We start from the raw sequence: 21,761 nt of genomic DNA on the forward strand, positions 1-21,761 counted from the left end.
TGCTGTGATACGTCACCGTTAACTACCTCTGCTACTTTTATGATTTAAATTTTGTTTAAGCAAAGCTTTTAATATATAACTATATATGAACTATTCCTCTCCCACATGCCTCTTTTCTTACTTGTGTTTTTTGATACCTGTACTCAAAGTGTGAGGCAGTCTACTGATTGTTTAAGGATCACTCTACACTTGGTTAACACACTGACCGACTCTTTGTGTGACATCTTTAACCAGCTTTCTTCGTTTTCTAATAGGACAAAAGGCAAGTTGCTCTAAAATATGCCACATTAACTAACAAGGCTTACTTATAGATGGATGGACTACAAACGCCGATCAGGTGTAATATTATGAGGCTAATATTCTGTTGGTCTCCTTTTCGGTGCCAAAACGGCCCGGACCCACTGAGGCACGGACTCCACTTGACCACTTGAAGCTGTGCTGTGGAATCTGGTACCAAATTGTCACCAACAGATCCTTTAAGTCTTGTGAGTTCCGAGGTGGGGCCTCCATGGATCAGACTTGTTTGTCCAGCACATCCCACAGATGCTGAGCGTATGAACCACGTGCATCGGTGAGCCTTGGCCACCCGTGACACTATCACTGGTTCGCCACTCTTTCTGACTTCGACCACCTTCGGTAGATTCTAACCACTGCAGACTGGGAACACCCTACAAGAGCTGCAGTGTTGGAGATGCTCTGAAACAGCCATCTAGGCACCACAGTTTAGTCCTTATTAAACTCACTCAAATCCTTACAATTGTCCATTTCTCTTACTTTAAACACATCAATATTGAGGACAAAACGTTCACTTGCTCCCTAATATATCCCACCCATTAACAGGTGCCATGATGAAGAGATAATCAGTGTTGTTCACCTGTCAGCGGTCATTATGTTATGTTGTGTATTACTACTTTAAAGAAAAATGTCAAACATGACACAGCTATAGTCCTGCTGTTTGATTCCTGATTAAAGAACAGAGCCCCGTGAAGCCCCATTTAAACCATACAAAGATCATACATGAGCGGGCCATGTTTTAAACAAAGCCGAATTGAGATGCGTGGCACGATGCATTGCTCCCTCTCACTGCTTCTTTATTCTCTCCTCCCAGCTCACTCCTTCCCCTTCCCCTCCTCACCCTGACTAAATTCATGACTGGTGTGCAACCACTCTGGAGGAGAAATGAATTATACATCCTCTGCTAAGAGCATCTGAACAATGGTACAAGTAGACTAAATGGATGGACGGGTGAGAAGATGGTGAGAGGAGTTAGGCAAAGGGGGAGGACCACAGCAAACAGAAAGGACAGCCGCACTGGCCTGTCATCGTTTCTGTGGAAGAAGGGTGAGTGGATAGAGGGCTAAAAGATAGATTTTCTTTTCTCTCTCTCTTTTTTTTAAAATAGCAACAGTTGCTATAAATAGCACCATTACATTCTTCCCTCTCTCCTCGCTGACATGCGCCGTGAAAGCTTTGCGAGGGAAGAGAGATAGATGAGGGAGGATATCCGCCTCCATTCTCCCACTCCGTTCTTTTTCTATCAATGGAACTCGGTGTTGGGAAATGAGGAGAGAAAATGAATGGAGCACACTTACGTAGAATTGTTACCGAAAACTGCCATCGCTTCAAAGCCAAATGCATTTCTATTAGAGGAGGATAAAGTAAGAATTAGATTAGTCTTACGTAACTCTGGTTCTCTTAATTACTGTACATGACTTTTAAACGAGCAGCCATTATCAATTGAATCTGAAAAGGACCAACCAGCAGGAATCTGTTTGTATGCCTGCCATGAAAAATTGTAGGCACACTGAATAAACTGACTGCTATAATAAAAATTTTAAGGGTTTTGGACTTGACAAGTTCATGCCGACAAAAAAATATATACAGTGATTCAGATCATCAAACAAAGATTAGACAGAGATAACCTGATAAGCACAAAATGCACTGATTTCATATTTTAAGGGAAAGAACATTCAAACTCTTCTGGCCCTATGTGAGAAAGTAATTGCTCACTAAACCTAATAACTGCTTGTGTACAGTTGGCAACTGCAATCGAGCGCTGGCAATGAGTCTTTCACATCACTGTGGAGCAACCTTGGCCCACTCTTCCTTGCAGAACTGTTTTAATTTAGCCACACTGGAGGGTTTATGAGCATGAACAGCCCATTTAAGGTCATGCCAAAGCATCCCAATCAGAGGTCCTTGACTTTGACTGGGCTGCTTTGAGCCATTCGAGTGGACTTGCTGGTGTGTTTTTGGATCATTGTCCAAGCACTTGAGCTTCAGAGCACAAACTCATGGCTGAACAGTCTCCTTTAGGATTTTCTGGTGAAAGCAAAATTCATGGTTCCGTTAAATTTGGCAAGTCATCCAGGCCATCCAGGTATCACACTACCACCACCATGTTTGACTGTTGATATGATGTTCTCTTTATGAAATGTTGTTGTGGTTTTACAACAGATCTAATGGGACTCAAAACCTTCAAAAAGCTAAACTTTTTCTCATCATTTCACAAAATGTTGTGGATATTCAAGATGTTTTTGTGACACAGGACTTAGTATCCTTTTTGGTCACCAGTGGTTTTCTTATTGGAACTCTCCCATTTGGGCCCAGTCATTTTATTTTTGTTGAATACTGAACACTGACTTTGTGAGGCCTGCAGTTCTTTAGATGTTGTTCTGGGGACTTTTGTGACCTCCTGGATTAATCATCAGTGCAGTCTTGGAGTCATTATATTCCTGAGAAGGTTTACAAATGGCTTAGAAATGTCTTTGCAATCACTTCCTCACTGATGTATGGTTTTTTGGTTGTTTTTTTGTTTTTTTGTTTTGTTTTGGTTTGTTGTTTTTCCATAACTTGTGTATCTGCAAATATACACATTCTGTATTTTTCATATGAAAGAAACTATACTGTGGTGGGGCTTGCTAATTTCTTGTTTTTGATTTATGTATGTTATGTTTTGTTTTACTTCATATGTTTATATGTTTCATATGTTGTTTGTTTAATTTAAGACAAAAAAAAATTAAATGAATGAGAGGTAAAACTTGAGGGGGTAGGGACAAATAAGTAAATACTTCATCCTACTCCTTTTCAAACAAATAATGGAATGATATTTTGTAATGATTGTGAAGGCACATGTTTGAATTGTTTGAAATAAAAATGAACTGAACTGAACTGAACTGAACTTCCTCACTGATGTATGTCAATGATTTTGTGTCACTTCACACTTTTGAGATCGTTTACCCTGCTTCACTTTGTCAGACAGCTTCTATTTAAGTGATTTCTTGATTCATCAGGTCTGCCAGTAATCCGGCCAAGGCGTGGCTAGCATATGCATATGGAGTTTTGCATGCATTTTCTTTCCTTAACATTTATTTAGTCTAGAAGGCTTTTCGGGGCTGTTTGCAGAGAAGCCCAGTCATGTCATATTTGACCAGAAATAATCAGGATCTTTGTATTCTCAGACTGTGCACTCCTGAAGAGACAGGCAGCTGTGTCTTATCTTTGCCAGAAACTGAAGTCCAACTTCAGTGACCGCAGGGTAACCCCTCTCAGGCAGAAGTTCACAGACGTTGAAAAACTGGGATTCATAATTGAAAGAAACGACAACTGCAACAGCTGCAGCTTTTGTTCCATTTTAAATTTGGATCTACTGTTTTCAGTGTAATAGCAAAAAAAAAAAAAAAGAAAGTCAAACAGTCTTTTTAAGTTTAATAAGTGTTTTACATCAATGTGGAGTCCTGTTCACATCCCCTCATACTTAAAAAAAAAAAAAGCATCTTGGTGACACTGCTGATACATTGGCCATGAATTGGCTCCTCTGCAGCACTATAGTGTTAAAGGTGCAACAAGCCGAATTTAGAACTACTCAATATTGCATCAGAGTACCAGTGAACACTGAGATTTGACACACCTCTTGAAATCCTACAGTAGAGCGTCAGCGCTGCAGTCCATGACTTCAAAGTTGGGTGATGTAACAAGACAGTAACCCAGACCACACCAGTAAATCAACAAGAAGTCATTCAGAATTCCCAGCGCTTTCCTTAACATTACTGAGATCCCATGGCATGACCTAAATCAGGACATCCTACAAATATCAACGAACTGAAACAGTAATGTCAGGTCCAAAAATAGCTTCTTATTTGAGTAAAGTCCCTGAGGCTGCTATAAAATGTCTAATAGAAGTTTTTGCTGCTAGAGCTGGTACAAAGAGTTACTAGATTCACATATTAACTTTCCTTTTTCAGCATTGTGAGTTATTACTAGGTGTATTCAATAAAGATGGAAATGACTGAAGTTAGTGTTTTGTTAGCTCAAATAATGTTTGAATAGCCTACAAATATGAATAAGATAAAGATCAGAATATTTTTTTAACTTCTTGAAAATATGTTTTGTGTGTATAAAAACAGTTAAAGTAAGCACAGTGTGGAAAACCAGTTTAAATAAAAAGCACTCAAGAAATTTATTGATGGTTGCAAATGTCACCAACTGCAGTTTAATAGAGAGCATTGGAGATCTCATGGAAAATTAGATATATCTAATGGGTAAGTCTGAATGTATTTATTAAGTGAATATTTAATATTTTACTGCATTGGACAGTTATTGGGTAAGATTTTAATTGATTAGTGTGATGCTTAATAGATAGGGACATTGTCTGTAGCTGTAATACAATCTGAAATGGTGTAATATTACATACAGTACTTTGCAAAAGAGCAATAGTTATTCAGGCTTTTATCTTTCACATTTTTTCTTTGGATGTTGTCCCCTTTCACTCATTTTTAGTCAAATCCTTATACTGATCCATTTTCAGAGATATATTTTTGGTTTCTTAAGCCACTTAACTCTGACCATTCAAATATAAAAAGGGCACCGAACTCAAGGGACGTACCAGACAATTTAGAAAACAACCCATTTTGAATTATATCATCAGACACTTTGTTGCAAGAAGCCTAACGCAAAAACACAATTTGTTCCCATTTCTTTAGACGAATCTATGAAAACTTCCAAAGATGGCAAAATATAACAAAAATAATGCAAAAATAACCTTATTTTTGCACTTAACTGTGATTCCCAGGAAGCTATTGGCCCAAAACATGGCATATCCTGGCATGCTGTACAGTCTGCTGTAAAAATTTTAGGAAAATGGACAAGTGGAGGAAAAAATAAGAAGTGGCAGACCTTAAAAACTATCTACAGCAGATAAACCGTATCTCAAAGTCATGTCCTTAACAAATGGGTAAAAGGGTACAGCGAAGACCAGACAGAACCTGAGAGACACATGTGATGCATCATCAGTTCATCCATATACTATTCACTGAAGCTCAAAAAAAGTGGAAGGTTGGGAAAGGAAATGGCGAGAAAAGACCGAGATATGCCAAATTACACAAGAACTGGACTGAAAATCTGGGACAACACATCTTATGGACTCATTAACCCAACTTAGAAATTTGTGGTGTAGAGTCGACCATCATCGTCAGAGGTCAGGAGAGATGTACAATAATGACTCTCTACAGCCATCTGTAAAACATGCTGTTATGGTTTGGGGCTGGATTCCAGCCTGTGGTGTTGGGGATCTTTTCAAAACTGATAGAATAATGAACACAGAAAACTATTCAATTCAGTCTTACTTACAGTATAAAGCACCAAAACACAGCAACAGGCGCTTCAAGGCACTTTAAACTGTAAGGTAAAGACATTCCAGTAATACACAGAAACCCCAACAATCAGACGACCACTTATAATCAGTCACTTGGTGACAGTGGGAAGGAAAAACTCCCTTTTAACAAGGGGCCGTCATCTTCTGCAGCTGGTTGGGAGTGAGGAGAGAAAGACAAAAAGACACATGTCTAAATACTGACTTCCATTAGAAACATTATGCTGTATTTCCATTTATGTTCGCACCATTCAGTAAAACACCGTATTCCCATTGTCCTACCAATTTATAAAAAAACGAGCGGTAGCTTAAGACTTGAACAGGACTGTATGTTGCATATTTACCCACTTAAACAACTGTGTAAATGGCATTCTTGTGCACTTAACGTTCAGACTCTTCCAGGGGTTTGGGTATTTTATGTTCAGAATTAAATTGGAGATATTTAAATATAAATGCAGTCCCCCAGCCCACTGCATCAGCTGTACAACGTGGTTGTAGCCTGACATTTATGGTTTTTCTTCATGCAAAAAAAGCTTTCAATAAATCTAATGACTGAATGACCAAGTGAATTCCTATAATTGAACACTTAACTGAGCTAACAGAGGGTGAGATGATTTAAATATGTACCGAGGCCGATGTGTTTCCCTATCTCCTCATAAAACTACACCCATGCAAGAAACCCAGTGGAAAGAAAAAGCACATTTCCAAGAGGGGAAATGGAAGAAGCCAGACAGCAAATTTCTGCACTAACTTTAGAGCCAGTGTTTCACAGCACGAGCTGGTTCAAAGTGAAACCAGTAGTGGGTCCATAATCAAAAGTGATGTTTGCTCTGTGTGGGCGCTCAGGCTCATAGTGATCTCTTTCTCTTTGGCTGACTCCCAGGGTGTAGCAGAATGAAATGTTTGTGAATAGAATCAACTGTTATGACCCAGAAACAAAGCCTAGAGAAAGAGGCCAGGGCGAGCCAGATGACTGGAGACTGTACAAACTGCTGCTTTGAGACCTTGAGTTTGTTTTTTTCCTGCTTCCAGAACTTTTAGTGAAACAAGTTAATATGTAATAAGCTAACAGTCATGTACACAGGACAGGAAGGACGTGGGTGCCTTCATTCCAGAGCAATTGCGCCAGCAGACACTCTAGGGGAATTTGAAGAGGTTTTCTGGCACCCAAACTAGCAGGATGTAGAGAACATGGCATTTCAGTCAACTGCGCAGCTGTGACTCTTTTTATATGTTAACGGTAGCTTAGAGCTGAATCAGAAATCAGTCTCTGTCACATGGCTGGAAACATGCAAAACTCTACATCTAAAATAACTAAGGCATTTGGGAGTAAATGTGCGGATTTGCACATATTTTCCAGGCACATCGTCAGTTGCCCCCATCTGTTATCTCTCTCCTGTTAGCTCCCACACGTTCATGTGTGCCCAGGCGAACACTGCATGCATTCAGAGTGATGTGCAGACGTTACACAACCCTGCATGTATATATGCAGACAAAGACGTACGCACAAGCTGTGAAGACACCTTCCAAACACTGTGTGCGTTTGTAATTCTCGCCCAGTCTGCTCGGAGAAAGTGAGCAAACCTAGCAAATCTACTTGTGGTGTCCATCCTCTGCTTTCCAAATTAGAAAAGAAAATGTGAGAAGAGTGTGTAAACGTGTGAGAGGAGTGTGTCTGCTCAGTTGTCTGCCCCCGAGGACCTTGGAAAGAGCATCTCCATCAGTCAGGGACAGCAGACAGTTATATCCTTGTTACATGCTAACTAAAGTACTAATTAGAATGTATCTGAAAACTAGAAGGCGACAGGAAATGAACCTCATGGCCTCCGGTATCGGATGTTCTGGACAGGAGCCTGTAGAATAAACTCGCTGCCCAGAGAGACAAAAGAAAGTTACATGTACGTGATCGCTTTACTTATTCTTTTGCAAAGCTCTTTAAGATTAAAAAGGATTTCAAAGGCTCTTCTATCAGAATTAAACAAGATCAAGATATTCTTTGAGTTTGACAACCATATGTACAATTTAAGCATTTTCTGCTCAGTAACAAAATTTAATTGGCAGTGTTTAATAAGAGACTGCAGCAAGTTTGTTAAAAGTATTTAAAGTGCCTTACAGAAGAGGTGCTGCTGCTTTGAGTAGAAGGAGAACACATGGTTATGTAAACCATTTGCTCTGTGGTATTTGACTTCAAGCTGTGCATAGTTTAGGTTTTTATGCTTCTGAACACTGAAAAAGTAGGGCACCCTTCTTTTACACTAACTGATCCATGAGTTATTAATACACCTACTGTTAAAGCCTTCCCCGGCTACATTAACATTCATGAGCTGCCTCTGCAATCTGGGACTCAGGTGAGCTCAGGTAACAGTCACAGAACATGACGTTCAGTGGGTCAGCTCTGTTGTTGTCATCACCAGATTTGAAGTCAAACATGCCCCTTTTCTGCACACTTGAAATTGAATCAGCTCACTTAAGTTTTTGTGGCAGAAGAAACAAAAAAAACTAGTGGAGTGGTCTACAATATTTGAGGAGTCCAAATATAAATGCTCGCTTTAATTTTTATTTCACGAAAAGACAAAAATGTGATGATAAAGTCAAAACTGTGCCCATGCCACAAACAACTACCCACTATCTCTATCGGAAGATCAGCTCTTTCTGCAAGCATCATGACAATATGCTTAACTCTGTTACACAATAATGCACAACCCTGGACCCCGGTTGATGTTAATGCCGAGTGCATGCCGACCAACAACAAGCCGCCAGAGCCTGACCTTCAACAGGTAGCAAAATCAATGATCAGCAGTTAGACCTGCAGCATCCAAAAGGATCGCTGTGCGCACGAGATTTTTCTGTAAAGTGCTGCGATGTGCTTTTGCCAACTTTTTGTCAGTTTGTTAATACTCCTGTGCCTTCATTAGAACAGAGATTTGTGCCAGTGTGTACACAGGTGGCCTAAGGCTCATATTGTTAAATCTCAAATATGCAACAGTGCATCAGAAGCAGAGTATTGCTAAAGTAATGCAAAAGTAATATGCCCCATGGTGCAATGCATTTTACATTTTACATACATACATGTTTGTTTTTCCCGTTTGTGAGCAGGTAGGTGCGCCAAGGATTAAGATCAGGCTGACTGTGCATGGAAACACGAGCGCGAAATGTTACATTTAGGTTCAGTGGCTTCAGTGATTCGGTTAAGCAGTAAAAAGTTATAATATGTAAGATTTCCACATTTATATGTCAGTGATTTTTTTTTAGTTAGCAACAGTGCTGTCCCCAAGAAGCTATCAGGTTTTGGGCTCCTTTGATCACAAAATACTGTTTATACATTTTTCCGGAGATGACTCGAGAGGGTTTCAGGAGGAGGGCCGGTTACAGAAAAAAGTTGGTAAATCCTGCAATAAAGTCATTAAATCGGACACAGTAACCAGAGTGGAGAATGAGCTTCCAAGCTTAAATTGTAGCTACATATGTCCACATTTTATAAAAGAATATCAGAATATTCTGATATGAAAAATTGAACATCCATGCAACAAAAACAAAACAAAAAAAAATATTTGGGGATTTCCCTAATAGCAATCAACATTTCATTAGTAACCTGTGGCTGTTTAATTAGACTGAAATGACACAATATGAAAACATCTTAAACAATTAGAGCACAATAATTAAGGATTTTTAAGATTGATGCAGATATTTTCATCCGTATATCCATTTTCTCCCACATATCCAATTCAGGATTGTGGTGGCGCTGGAACTTATCCCAGGGTAAAAGGCGTGGTAGACCCTGGACAGGTTGCCATTCTGTCGGCAGGCTAACTTAGACACACACAAAATCCACACAGAAAGGCACCAGCCAGGTGGTGGATTCAAATTCTTCTTGCTGTGAGGCAACAGTGCTAACGACTGTTCCACGGTGCTGCTCCAGTACTGATTTTATTTTTTCCCTTTCAGACACACAAAACATTGGTTAGTAAGGAGTTATTTAAGAGTTCTTACTGGGGAAAATATGACAATGGAGTTGAATTACTTGTTTACGCTCTAAACATTAACACTAATTACAGTTGCAGAGTGCCCTCTGTTGGACAAACTATGTAATATCAACACTCCTAACATGGTTGAAGGGTGTTTCTCATATCTATTCCTTATTTCTTAAATTTATCAGTCATTTTAATGCAAATATATCGAAAATATTGTCTTATTTTCTGGGGGAGCCCAGAGATCAATTAACAGATGTCCATAAGCAGCGGTGAGGTCAACAACTACGCTACTTCGTGATTTCATTTCAATATGCTTTTTGTTATTTTTGTGATCAAGAGAGCCCCATGCAGCTTAATTTATAAACTGTGCATTTAATACGTAGAAAGCAAAGAGAGAATCTCACTACTCTGAAATGATTAGATGGGATTTTAAACAGGATACTCAGACGACTAAGTCAGCCTTAAAAGAAGCTTTTTGGAATCGTTGCCATTAATTTTGCTCATGCACACTCATAAGGCTGTGGTTATGTTCATATGTCAGCTGCTGAGACAATGAGGATTGACTGCATGACTAACTATCAAAGTGAAACCATGTAATGAGTTAGCCAGCCAGCTAGACTCTACGGGCTCTTAATTCACCCTGACATCCCATCAAAAGTTAACTGCATTCAAACTTCATAGACTGCCCTCTACAACCCCAGGGCTCCATCAGCCATGGCTGCTTGGGACTGTGTCAAGCAGGCGCAGATGTGCTCAGCTTTGAATATTTCTTAGGTGCAGAGTGTGAGGGAGGATAAAAAGAGAGAGAGAATGATGGATTGAGAGACGGTGGAAAAAAAAAAAAGTTGGACGGTGACTTAAAGTAAAAATCCGAAAGACAGACACAATGAGTCAAGTGAGACAGAGCTGGAAAGAAAAAGACAGACCGAATTGACCCACTTTGCAAATACATATGAGCTAAATATAACTGCTTTTCACTTTGGCTTGCTGTGATGCTGCTTTATGCCTGTATTCCAGGCATAAAGCTGTTAGCATGCTCTGCTTCAAAGGCAGACAGTAAAAGGGTGAAAAAATAGAGTGTCTTAATTTAGAACTGAGTAACAACTATTAATATTTAATGAAACTCAAACTTCCTCCATTTGCCCAAAACAACAGAAACTATTACATATTAATATCAAAAGTTTTTGACTCAAATCTCATCAGTTACCAGGTACGGTATACAAGACATGCTTTGAACCTTTCACTTGTTTTATTTGAAGAAGTTTGAAGCTGCTTTACCAGTATAGCAATCCTAGACATCGTATATGTTTATATGTGTAATATATTTCAATATCAACTAGCTTTTACTGCCTTAAGATACACGTAATGCTTACAATGCAGAGTCATGATTCGGTATCACAGTGTCACTTCAAAAAGCAGAATTCATATAGAGACACAAACTGTTTACATTCTTCTGCTTTAAGGAGGGACCGGCTGATTAAACAGCCATCAGGCATGATGTGACCAATGCAATTTCTCCATTAGTTCCAGTCATATTCGATCAAGCCATGGTTGGTCAACCAACATGGTAATGAAAGAAACCCAAAACTACAGCTCTGTGTGGCCATATGTTAACTTGACAGAATGACTGTATGTAGGCCTCACGCCGCGCGGCACTCATACAGTTTACTATGCAGATATTAAAGACAACCCAAGAAACAAAACTAGATAGAAGATTTAAATACTGGAAAGGCGCACGAGAAAAAGTCTGTCCTTCTGATTCTATGGTACAACACCACCTCTACCCACCTTTGCCAAACACTTTGACAGCCTGATGTTCATATCCACTTCCCTGGAGCCTATCCCAGCTGGGCACAACCTGGACAGGTCGCCAGTCTGTCGCAGGGCTAACACATAGACAGGAGACAACCAGCCACACTCACATTCACTCCTGCTTTCACATCTATGGGCAATTTAGAGTTTCCAATTAACCTACTAACCCCACCAACTGCATGTCTTTGGACTGTGGGAGGAAGCCGTAGTACCCGGGGAGAACCCACGCAAACACAGGGAGAACATGCAAACTCCACACAGAGAGACCCCGGCCTGATGGTGGAATTGAACTCACGACTTTCTTGCTATGAGGCAACAGTGCTAACCACTGGATTTTAGTCCTTTAATTGATAATTATAGGATATTATATCTAACCTATTTAAAAAAAAACTATTTGAATTTCCCACTGTAAGGCACATCTAAAAGTGCTCCCCTGATGTTTTCAGCAATGAGCTCATTGTACCCCAGCACACTGCTGTTCTTCAACGGCCTGATTAAATTAGTAGTGATCTAATTAGCTCTGTTGCCACCCCCCTGAAAAACACTTCAACTGAATTACAATTAACATTTTGTCCATTTTTGGCCTTCACTGTGGAGTACTGCTGTAAGTGGAGGATGCGTTTCTGTTACCATCTGCCTTTGCTCATATAGTTTAACAGAGTACTTCTGAAAGTACAACTACTAGAAAAGTTGCATTTTAAAAATGTAATTTTACAGTTATCCATATTGTTATGGGCCATATTCACACACACTTCCTAACTGAACCAAAGCTCCTGTTTATTCCACCTTAAGAGAACTTTAAAGAATCAGCTTCACAGCACTAAAAACGCCACATAACGATTTTCTTCACCTGACAATGACTCTCCATCTGTGCCCACTATATCATCAGTGACATCCAAACTCTCAGATCAGCAGCTTCAATCAGTCAGCAGAATGGAGCGCAGATGACTTCATGGTCACCAGGGACTGAAGCTGACACAAAGCCAAGTTTTTGCACTTGACACACCGGGGTGCCAAATATTCACAAAAAGCAGAAAGGGCATCCTTTTGGAAAGAGACGAGAAGTGCACAAAGGGCCGGGAGCGCTTTGCAAGGATGAAATAAGCAAAGAATGACTGGAACATTCAGCAAAATTTGTCTCCTCCCCTGGGCTTAATTTCCCTGATGGTCACACTTCATAAAGGTCGATAAAGTTACTGTATACAGTAAATTTTGTTCTGCCCTGTTTTGCGGTACGGACAAGAACCCATGCAATCAGCCAGGTATTTTTACAATGCATTTTTAAGAATGCCTTCACAGAGGTTAGACAGAAGCTATCTGCATAAAACAACATTATTGTCTTCATTAATTTGCATATTCATCACTTCTAAATGTGGAAAATTTACACTTTTTCTCCCTTTCATCGCTATAATTCTGAGAACAGAATTAGCATATGGCTCATGATTCAAGTTGATTGAGCTGTACCATGAAGCATCCCGAGGCTACAGATGAAACTTTAAATACAATGAGAGGGAAGTATTAATGCAGGTGTGATAGGAATAGATGAATAGAACAAAAACTACAATTTGTAATGGTGCTTTTAAATTAGAGAGCTGGTTAATGGTTACATCATTTTACATCATTTTTTTCAAATGATAAGGATGTAGTTTTGTAGAACGACTTTTATTATTCTTCAATCATCTGTACATACATTGTGTTAAACAATGTAGTTTGAAAAGTGACACTAGGCATGCAAATTTTTTTTTATGTATTTATTAAGTGCAATTAGGATATTTGTTTTGGATCTATGGTACTGATGTACCCTTTAAACTTCTAAAGCAAATCAAGTTGTTCCTGCAACAAGAAACAATATTAACACACATCCTCATTTTCCTCATGAGATGCAGGCTTAATATCTTAACTAATATAGTATTTCTACCAAGTGAAAATAGGCTTATTTGTTATTAATATACTTAACTGAAAGATGCCAATTGTACCTTCTGATGTAAAGTGAGCCAAACAGTACCTAGTTAATGTCAAACCCATGCTATGGAAGTCACCAGAATCAATATTTTCAATTTATATACTGTAGGCACAGTATGCTGTTCATGTACAAATGCTGCAGTTCTTCCAGAACTACCAGGGGCATCATATGCCTCCAAGTGTTTTAGAAAAGAAGAGGAAAAAGAGGACACCCAAAAGCAGCTAGCGCAGCTGCTCTGACTATATGATAAGAATAGCATAGTTGGGTATGGTACTTTGCGCTTCAGGTGGATAGCCCAGGGGTGATGCTCTCTGGCTTATTTCAGGCCAAGCGAGAGAATACTTCCAATTTAGCAAAGCACCTAAAAGATCAGCATACAAAACTTAATAAAGAATTCAAGGTGAATGAGTTTCAATTTAACATCAATTCAAAGTATTATCCTTCTTATGTTACCATTTTTTAGACAGATGTCCCTGTAGGCCAAATTGTTTGCAATGGTTTACATGAATTAGCGTTAATATTGTATATGCAAAATATAATGTTGACATTTCAAATAAACAGTCTGTCACCAGCATTTGGGTACATGGAATATTCACTTTGTAGGAATAGAAAATAGTGTAATTTTGCTGGTACTGGTACCAACTACTACATCCCATGGTATCACAGCATCCCTAGCTCACACGTTAGTGTCACTTTGGTTTGGTTTGTTGTGCACCTCTTGATTTTGTAAGATGGCCAGGTGGAAGACATGAGTGTGTCTATACTCAGTACAGGAGCTCAAAGATTCCCAGAGGACTGAGAGCAAGATGCTGCAATAGTCTTTAAACATGAGAAAAAACTCTACAAGCACACCCAGTCACACCCATGCAACAACAGTAAGCCAAACTTTAGCCCACTTTCCCTACTAAATCAGTCTTTTTCTTTAGGTTGAATACGTCTACATATCTTGATTTGGCACACATTTTTAAACCAGATACCTTTCCGACATAACCCTCTGCATTTATGTCTCCCCCTGGTCTCAAACAAGTGGCTTTTAGATGTTAGCTGAATTTATCAACCACTACACTGCTGAGGTACTACCAAGAAATCAAAATAAGAAAAGGCATTAAGAAAACATACCATATTTTATTAGTTTAACATTAAAGTCATTGCCTTTTTTTCTGTGTTTTTTATTTGGTCCTTTTACTTGTACAGAACACGTTCTAGTAAAACTGAGGGAATATAAACTAGTGCTGCGGAAAAAGAAAGTGTCCAGACCAGACACACTTGGCCTTTCCTTCTCCTTCTGGATTTCTTTCTCTCAAGCTGACAGTCAGAGACAGCAATGCAAGCTGAGCCAGCTAAAGCACTCAGACCAGGGACAGGTCCAATAGAATTGTAATGAATAACCCATTGACATTTGTTAGACAGACTCTTTCAGGTACTTGCCCTTTACATCAATCCATGGAAGTAGTGGAAATCTCTGCAAGTCTGTTAATGAGAAAGTCTCCTTTGTGCACGTTGCTTGAGGGCATGTTTGTGCCTACCAATACTTTAATTTTCTATTTTTAATTTTGCTTATCTCTTATGCTAAACTCCAGGCAGCAGCACTTTAGTATGGTACATCAAACATGGCTGTAGGCCTACCTAAAGGAGGACGATTGCACAACACTGCTCTCCCTCGACATTTGCTGCATCCGCTTCTGTCATCTTAATCCTATTCCTGCTGAGTAAGGTTTGAAAGATCCTCGTCCGATGTAGTAGCTCCTTATTAAATTGACTAAGATGTAATCCCATTCCACTGACTCAAATAAACATGTTTATTCTCCTAATTCTATTCCTGGGCTAGATCCGGGGGAAGGATTTGAAATGAGTTTTCTGAATGGGTGCACAGACAGGCAGAGCAGGGCAGGGCAGATCAAGGAGGCTGGATGTATAGAGGCAAATAGAAAGAAGGGAAATGAACAACCTCAGCCACAGGGGTAAACACTACTGCGACTAGACTTGGGGTCCAGCTCTTGCCGCTTTCTATATGTGTGTACATGCACACGTCCACATAATTCATGGTCCTGACACATGTTAGCCTTTTAGTAGCTTGCCTGGTTAAATTATAATGACGTTAGCACTGGAAAAATGTAGAGCCTCTGTCATGCTGATAATAACAATGAATGCTGGCGGCTGAATGATTAAGACGTTTACTATGTGGTGTTCTCACCCTGATTGCGCTACCGGATCGCTACCAGATATAATCAAATTTTGTAGGAGACACAGCTGCTATGCTGTCCTACAAAAATTAAAATCTACCCAAGATTATCTTAAAACTGAGTTATCTTATAAAACAGTTTCAGCATGGGCAAGTTGCAAGTGAGGGAATAAAACATCACCTAGCAGGTCTGAAGGGTTAATCAGATACACTGGAATGTTATCACAGCTACACTGACTTGCTGCTCTGAACAGATGCTTGCAAACAACAGATTTTAAAAAATGCTGTAACATAAATAAAACAAGCTAATCTACTTGAGCTTATTCGATTTAGTTGTGTTAGGGTATGTGGAAAATGTTAAGCAAGATTTAATTTGCTTAATAACCCTGTTATTGTTTTGGTTTGCAAGAGTCCTCCTGCATTGGCGACCGCCGGTACCAACACTTTCAGTTTGACACTATTCTATTTTTGGTCCCAACATGGCCTTAAGGCACCAATGTCTTCTATCAGAACTGCTGTTCAGAAGTGCTCACACCTTTCTGATGTGGGTGCGTGTGACCATTTCTGTAAAGTTCCCAAACCAACAGTCCAACATTAACACCCACGCATCTACTCCCTCGTGCTTCATACCCAAAGTGAGCCAGCATTTAAACTTCTCTCTTCGCGTCTCTTCTTTCATTTGAAACATAATTTCTGTCACATTAATAAATGAGTCAGACACTAATACACTATTATACTCATATTTTAACAGTACTGCGTCCCTACCCTCCATACGATGGTTAGCTTCACACTCAGTCATTGTACCAGTACATTTATGATACAACCTTTAGTCAGCAGAACGCTAAAATTAATTTCCCCCATTAAGTCATGACTTTGTTTACATAAGCTGTTATGAAGCAAGGTCACTTGATGTCTCCATCTGTGCTAAGGGCCCCAGGTGAAATTATCTTAAGCTACGTCACTAAGGATCCTGTGTCAAGTTTCTGGAGTATAACCTCAGTGCCTATCAAATTAACTATGTGTCAGACTAGACATCCCAGAGATGCACTGATCAACCAGCCAGGTACCAGAATCTGACAATTTCCAGCAGTCTTGGCTTTGACCAGTGACCGGTCAGTTAGCCTCATGTATGTCAGATGAGATGGTTGGTTTCATGCAATAGCAAGCAAATAGTCATGCACATACTTACTGCCATGCTATAAGCAGCATGCATGACGGCTGTGGCCAGTACTCAGTCTGAGTGTAGAATACACAAAGTTTGCCAAAGTAAACCAAGGGGGAACCCTAAGTATGAAAATCTTCCTAAAATCAAACCTAAGCTGAACATGTCCAGTTTGAAGAAGCTAACAAAGCCAAAGTGGCTAAAGCTAAAGCTATTCAGACGCAAAGCTAGCCACCAGCTAGCAGCCTCAATATGAGCGAACGATCAAAGCGAAAAAGAGAAACGGGTGAATGTTTTGTTACCTAAGTTATTCTGCAAAATTGAGTAAGTACCTGTGATTAGTTTTGTTATATGACTGCTGCATGTGCTTATTTTCTTAAGGTAAAATATATCAGCAGGTAAAGGTTCATCTTCAGTTAATTACAGTATATGTAGCTCTTTCCAGTAGCACAGCACATTATATTTAGTTGCTTCACCGAGAGAAGATCCTAAAATTTTGCTAACAACATTTTGCATTGAGGAAATGTTGACTTTTGCTCGCATTCTGTTATGTCAGTTAAAGATCTATGAAAGAAAAATATGAATTGTTAAAAAGTTAAAACATCATCGGAAGATCACTCAGAAAAAAATTACTGGAAATTGGAATGGGACAAGAAAATTGCAATCAATACACATGTACATCAATCTCCAAGTTGTTCTGAGCAATCAACACTGCCTCACTTACTCAGAATCTAATGTGTCAAAGAGTGTATCAGAAACATGACCATCTTCTTTCTCAGATTTTACTTTTTTCATTTAGACTAGACTTTTTTCTAGAATTTTTTATGCTAACAAAAAAAAAAGCAGTGCTTGTACAAGAAAACAGTGGCCCCTAAACAGATCATTTAAAAGAAGCTATAATCAAATTTCACACCATTTAAAGACCCTAATTAAACCTTCCTCTCGAGTGTAAAGTAAACTATTTGCCGGCTTATCATTAAAGAGCATTGCAAACATTTGTGCTTCCTTTGTTATTTTGTGTAAACTGAATCGGCTAAGCACAGCTAATCAAAAGTGCCTTTCAAAGTAAAGCTCAGTGGGGTCCTGGGGTGGCAGTCTCGAAAGCCCTCATTTCCCAAAGAGCTTTTTTGTCCTCTCATAGCTTATAAATTATTAAATATCTGACCTATATTCTCTGTCTTGGAAGGGTTGGTGGAGAACTGGAACAGAACACAGTGACACAGCAGAGTTGTTGTGATGTTTTTTTGTTTTTTCATCACATCTCAAATTAAAAGTGATGATGCTGCCGCAAGCTTTGTCCCACCCGCAGGGACAGTTTAGCAATAACTGCAGAGAAAATAATGGTTTTAATTAGATCTGATCTAAAATAAAAAATAAAAAAAAGAGAGGCATTTTTAGCCAACTGTGGCAAATTTAGAAGTAGAGATCAGTGAGCATAGGAAACCAAAACAGGAAGGAGAAATAACAAAAGCAGGACATATAATTTAATATACCTGCACTGTATGCAAACCTTACTTTTATTTTCTGTTTGATTGTTTAATACGGCGGTCCCCAACCCACGGTCCGTGAGTCGTTTGGTACCGGGCTGCAAGAGTTGAGGCTCGGGTATCAAATTGATGGTTTTCAAGGGGTTTTATCGGTTTTTATCGTTATTTTTTTTAAGCGTTTTTATCGTTAATTCGGTTTCCCTGGGTCTTTTCCTGTGTGTTATGAATCAATTTTATTTATTTTTTTGGTACTGGTTTTGTTTTGTTGCATTTATCCGCGACACCTTAAAAGCAGGTCCGTGAAAATATTGTCAGACATAAACCGGTCCATGGCCAAAAAAGGTTGGGGATCGCTGGTTTAATTTATAAAATGCTCAAATAGAACCCTGACCAATATAACTTTTCTGTTTTAAAAATAACAAAACACAAAAAATCATGGAAAATCTCTTGTATTCAAAAAAAAAAAAAAGACAAATAGTCACTGATTAATTTTGCAACAATAAACTATTTCATTTGACAGGTGATTTGACTATAGAGAGCTTGGACTCAAAAAGGTTTAGTGCCCTTTGCTTAGCAAATATAACACAACAGCAAATAAAAACATACTATGTCATAAAAACATCTACAAAGTCTTACCGGTACTTAATTAAAAGTTTAGAATCACAAGGAGAAAACTGAGCTAAAAGCATCAAAATTAAAACTACTCAACTGCAAAAATACATCCTTGTGAGTGTTATTAAAAACAGGAAGTGGCGCTCGTTTATGTGTCCTTACAGATTAAACATTTAATCGTTAGTTATTATTCATCCCTGGCTCTGTTCCACAGCCTGTTTTTTCTCCTGTCTCCCTGCCCCTCACTCCACGGCCACACCTCTCTGGAGGTTTCTTCCTGTTAAAAGCCAAAAGCTTGCTCATGTGATTGTTGAGTGTGCCTCTCTCTTAATGTAGAAGTGAATATTGTTGTGATTTGGTGCGATATAAATGACACTGAACTGAATTCAATTATAATTATAGAGTTGAAGTGTGTGCCTCTGTGGTTACTCACATAAATATGTGGGATGATTAATCAAGTAATCTAAGCAAATCTGCACTCATGTTTTGATGTTGGACTGAATCTTTGCTTTACTGTCAGGTGCTGAACTATTTTACTTCTTTGGGCCTTGAAATAAAGTGTGAATTTAATTTTAGGATCATGCAATTCTAGATAACTGAAACATTACAAGACACTCTAACCAAACCCCGAAGCTGTAGCCCACTCAGGTATCACACACCCAAAGCCTCCTAAGTTCAATGTAAGATCCTTTTTCTATGTCTTTTATAATGTGAAAAATACAGCTGTCAGATGAAAGTAAACATTTCCCTCTTAAATTTAAGGAAAAAGTGAATCAGTAAGAGAATACCATATTACTTTCTTCTACTCCGAGTCACAGTATTTCTGTAGCATCAGTACATTTTACCTTCAGCATAAGGCTCCGCAGGATGTTTCTGACAGCTTTGGAAAAGTTTGTGCGAGCTTGGTTTGTGTGTGTGTGATTTTCTTTCAGATTGTGGCTGTTGCAGCTTCAGTGAATAGGGACGTGACTCATAATTCATCTCTGTGAGTGACACAAGTAAATGAATCGTGTTCGAATGCAAAGATTTATTCCATAGCTGCATGAACTGCTCAAGCCTTAAGTGGTGACATTTTGTTAGACTATCTCCTATAGAGGTGCCAATCCTGTAAGATGATTTTGGGAGCATTAAATCATTTCATGGGAAAAATGAAGTGATGTCATGACTTTTAGCTGTGGTGTGGCTGAGGACTGATGCTATTGCTCCTTGAAGAAATGGTTGAAACTGGACAACAGACAAACTACGCAGCTTTGGAACAAAGAGTGCATCTGCAGACAGCCTTGCTCTTACAGCTTTGAATGATGAATCTCAAGAGGTGCATGAATGAAACTATACAGGGGAATATTCTGGAAAGGTTGTATCTAAGATGCTTTGAAACAGATGACGTCTCTATACCTGTTGTTCAGCTATCTACCCTATTAAGATGCAATATCATCGGAGCAGTAAAGACACAACTTCGTGGCTGCAACATTTCTCGACTGGGGGCCAAACACAGAGCTTGAGAATGTTTAAAGCGGCCTTGAACCTTACAATAGGTTTAACCAATGAGGGGAGAAGTATGATCAAAGGCTCTAGGGGCAAGCACAAATGCTTCACTAAAATCTTAAACAGGACCTTAACATTAGAGAAAATGAAGGGAACAGCAGTCAGACAGCATTTATCTCATCTCGCTGTTTAATCTGTGCTATCAATGCCACTACACATACATCCTGGACAAAACAAAAAAACCCGTATCCTCACTAAGATAACTTAAACCAAAGAAAACAAGAGAGACTGGTTCAGGTCAGACAATACACAGACATGGCTGTGCACACAAACGTCCCACATAAAAAACCTGATCTTGGCTATGCAAGCGCTTCGAAATGTCATACCAAACATACCTGCGTGGGGAAATACACAAACAAAGGACTGGAGAAGCCCTCTCAAGCGAGAGAGCTGGCTGCACTCAATGCGTTTAAAGCATGCCTCTGACATACCTCTCATTGGATTCTGGATCCACAGGATGCCTCCGATAAGGTGAGGAGACTGGCCGAGCATTGTGACTCACTGACTGCCACTTCCCTCACCTCAAACGTCCGGAGCGAGCACCTTAACTAACTGTGTATTGACACTCACGGGGAGAGGCAGGTGACCACCCCTGTCCACATGCCACACCACCTGCTGACAGGCGAGCAGCCTCTAAGAGACTGTTCTTGTGGAACAGGTTGAGCGCTCACACGGCGCGCTGTTGCATCACGAAAAAGACTCGTGAATAAATCCTAGCAGAGATGGGTTTATCTTAATGTTCTCTCATAAAAGTGATTCAGAATCCTCCAGAGAAAATGCCGAGGCGACCGTGTCAAAGGACTTCGGCGATCCTCGGTCGCAGACCTGTTAACCGGGGCTCCAATCGCAGAGCAACGTCGAGGCGCACAGGCTGCCACAATGTAAATACAGAAAGAGGCTGCGCGTTAACACGAGGCTTTATGGTGTGTGATCATGGATCAGCACTCTGAATACCAGCCGTACATTGATTCAATTGTACAGCGTAATAATAGGCTCGGAGAAGATGACCAAAACGGCGCATCTAACGCTGACAGAGCAGAGGCTACAACATCACCCAATCACAGCCTTTCACAGCTGACCTGACTGTGTCTTGGCTGAATCGTGTAAATCCTTTCATATGATAACTATACTATTGTATGCAATATTAGAAAGGACACAAAAAACCTGACACGCCAGTGTGGGCAGCGCATTGTGAGGCGCCTTACCTTCCACGGCCATGGTGCTACTCCACAGATTTGGGCATCACTCGCAAAGGGGAGCAGACGAAATGTAAAAGTCAACGCTCGCTCATTGTACCTTGTTTGGTGTGTTATCACCACTTTGCTGCGGGCAAGCCGGAGCGCACAGCTGCTGCCGCGCCTTAAAGGATTCTGGGAA

The 21,761-nt window shown here is 39.7% G+C and overlaps 1 protein-coding gene across 3 annotated transcripts in view; it reads right to left on the bottom strand.

The window, feature by feature from the left end:
* The window catches only part of samd12 (sterile alpha motif domain containing 12), a 145,361-nt gene extending 123,600 nt beyond the window's left edge, over positions 1 to 21,761 (bottom strand). The window contains exon 1 of one of the 3 annotated variants that reach the window (XM_082521719.1): positions 20,816 to 21,354. In XM_082521719.1, the coding sequence (XP_082377845.1) occupies positions 20,816 to 20,876 (61 nt within the window). In that variant the 5' untranslated portion in view covers positions 20,877 to 21,354. Of the gene's footprint in view, positions 1 to 20,815; positions 21,364 to 21,589 lie in introns of those variants that run through there. The other 2 variants (XM_082521718.1, XM_082521717.1) reach the window with 2 other exon arrangements.

Source organism: Aulonocara stuartgranti (genome assembly GCF_965226115.1).
Source record: "Aulonocara stuartgranti genome assembly, chromosome: 22".
NCBI classification, from domain to species: domain Eukaryota; kingdom Metazoa; phylum Chordata; class Actinopteri; order Cichliformes; family Cichlidae; genus Aulonocara; species Aulonocara stuartgranti.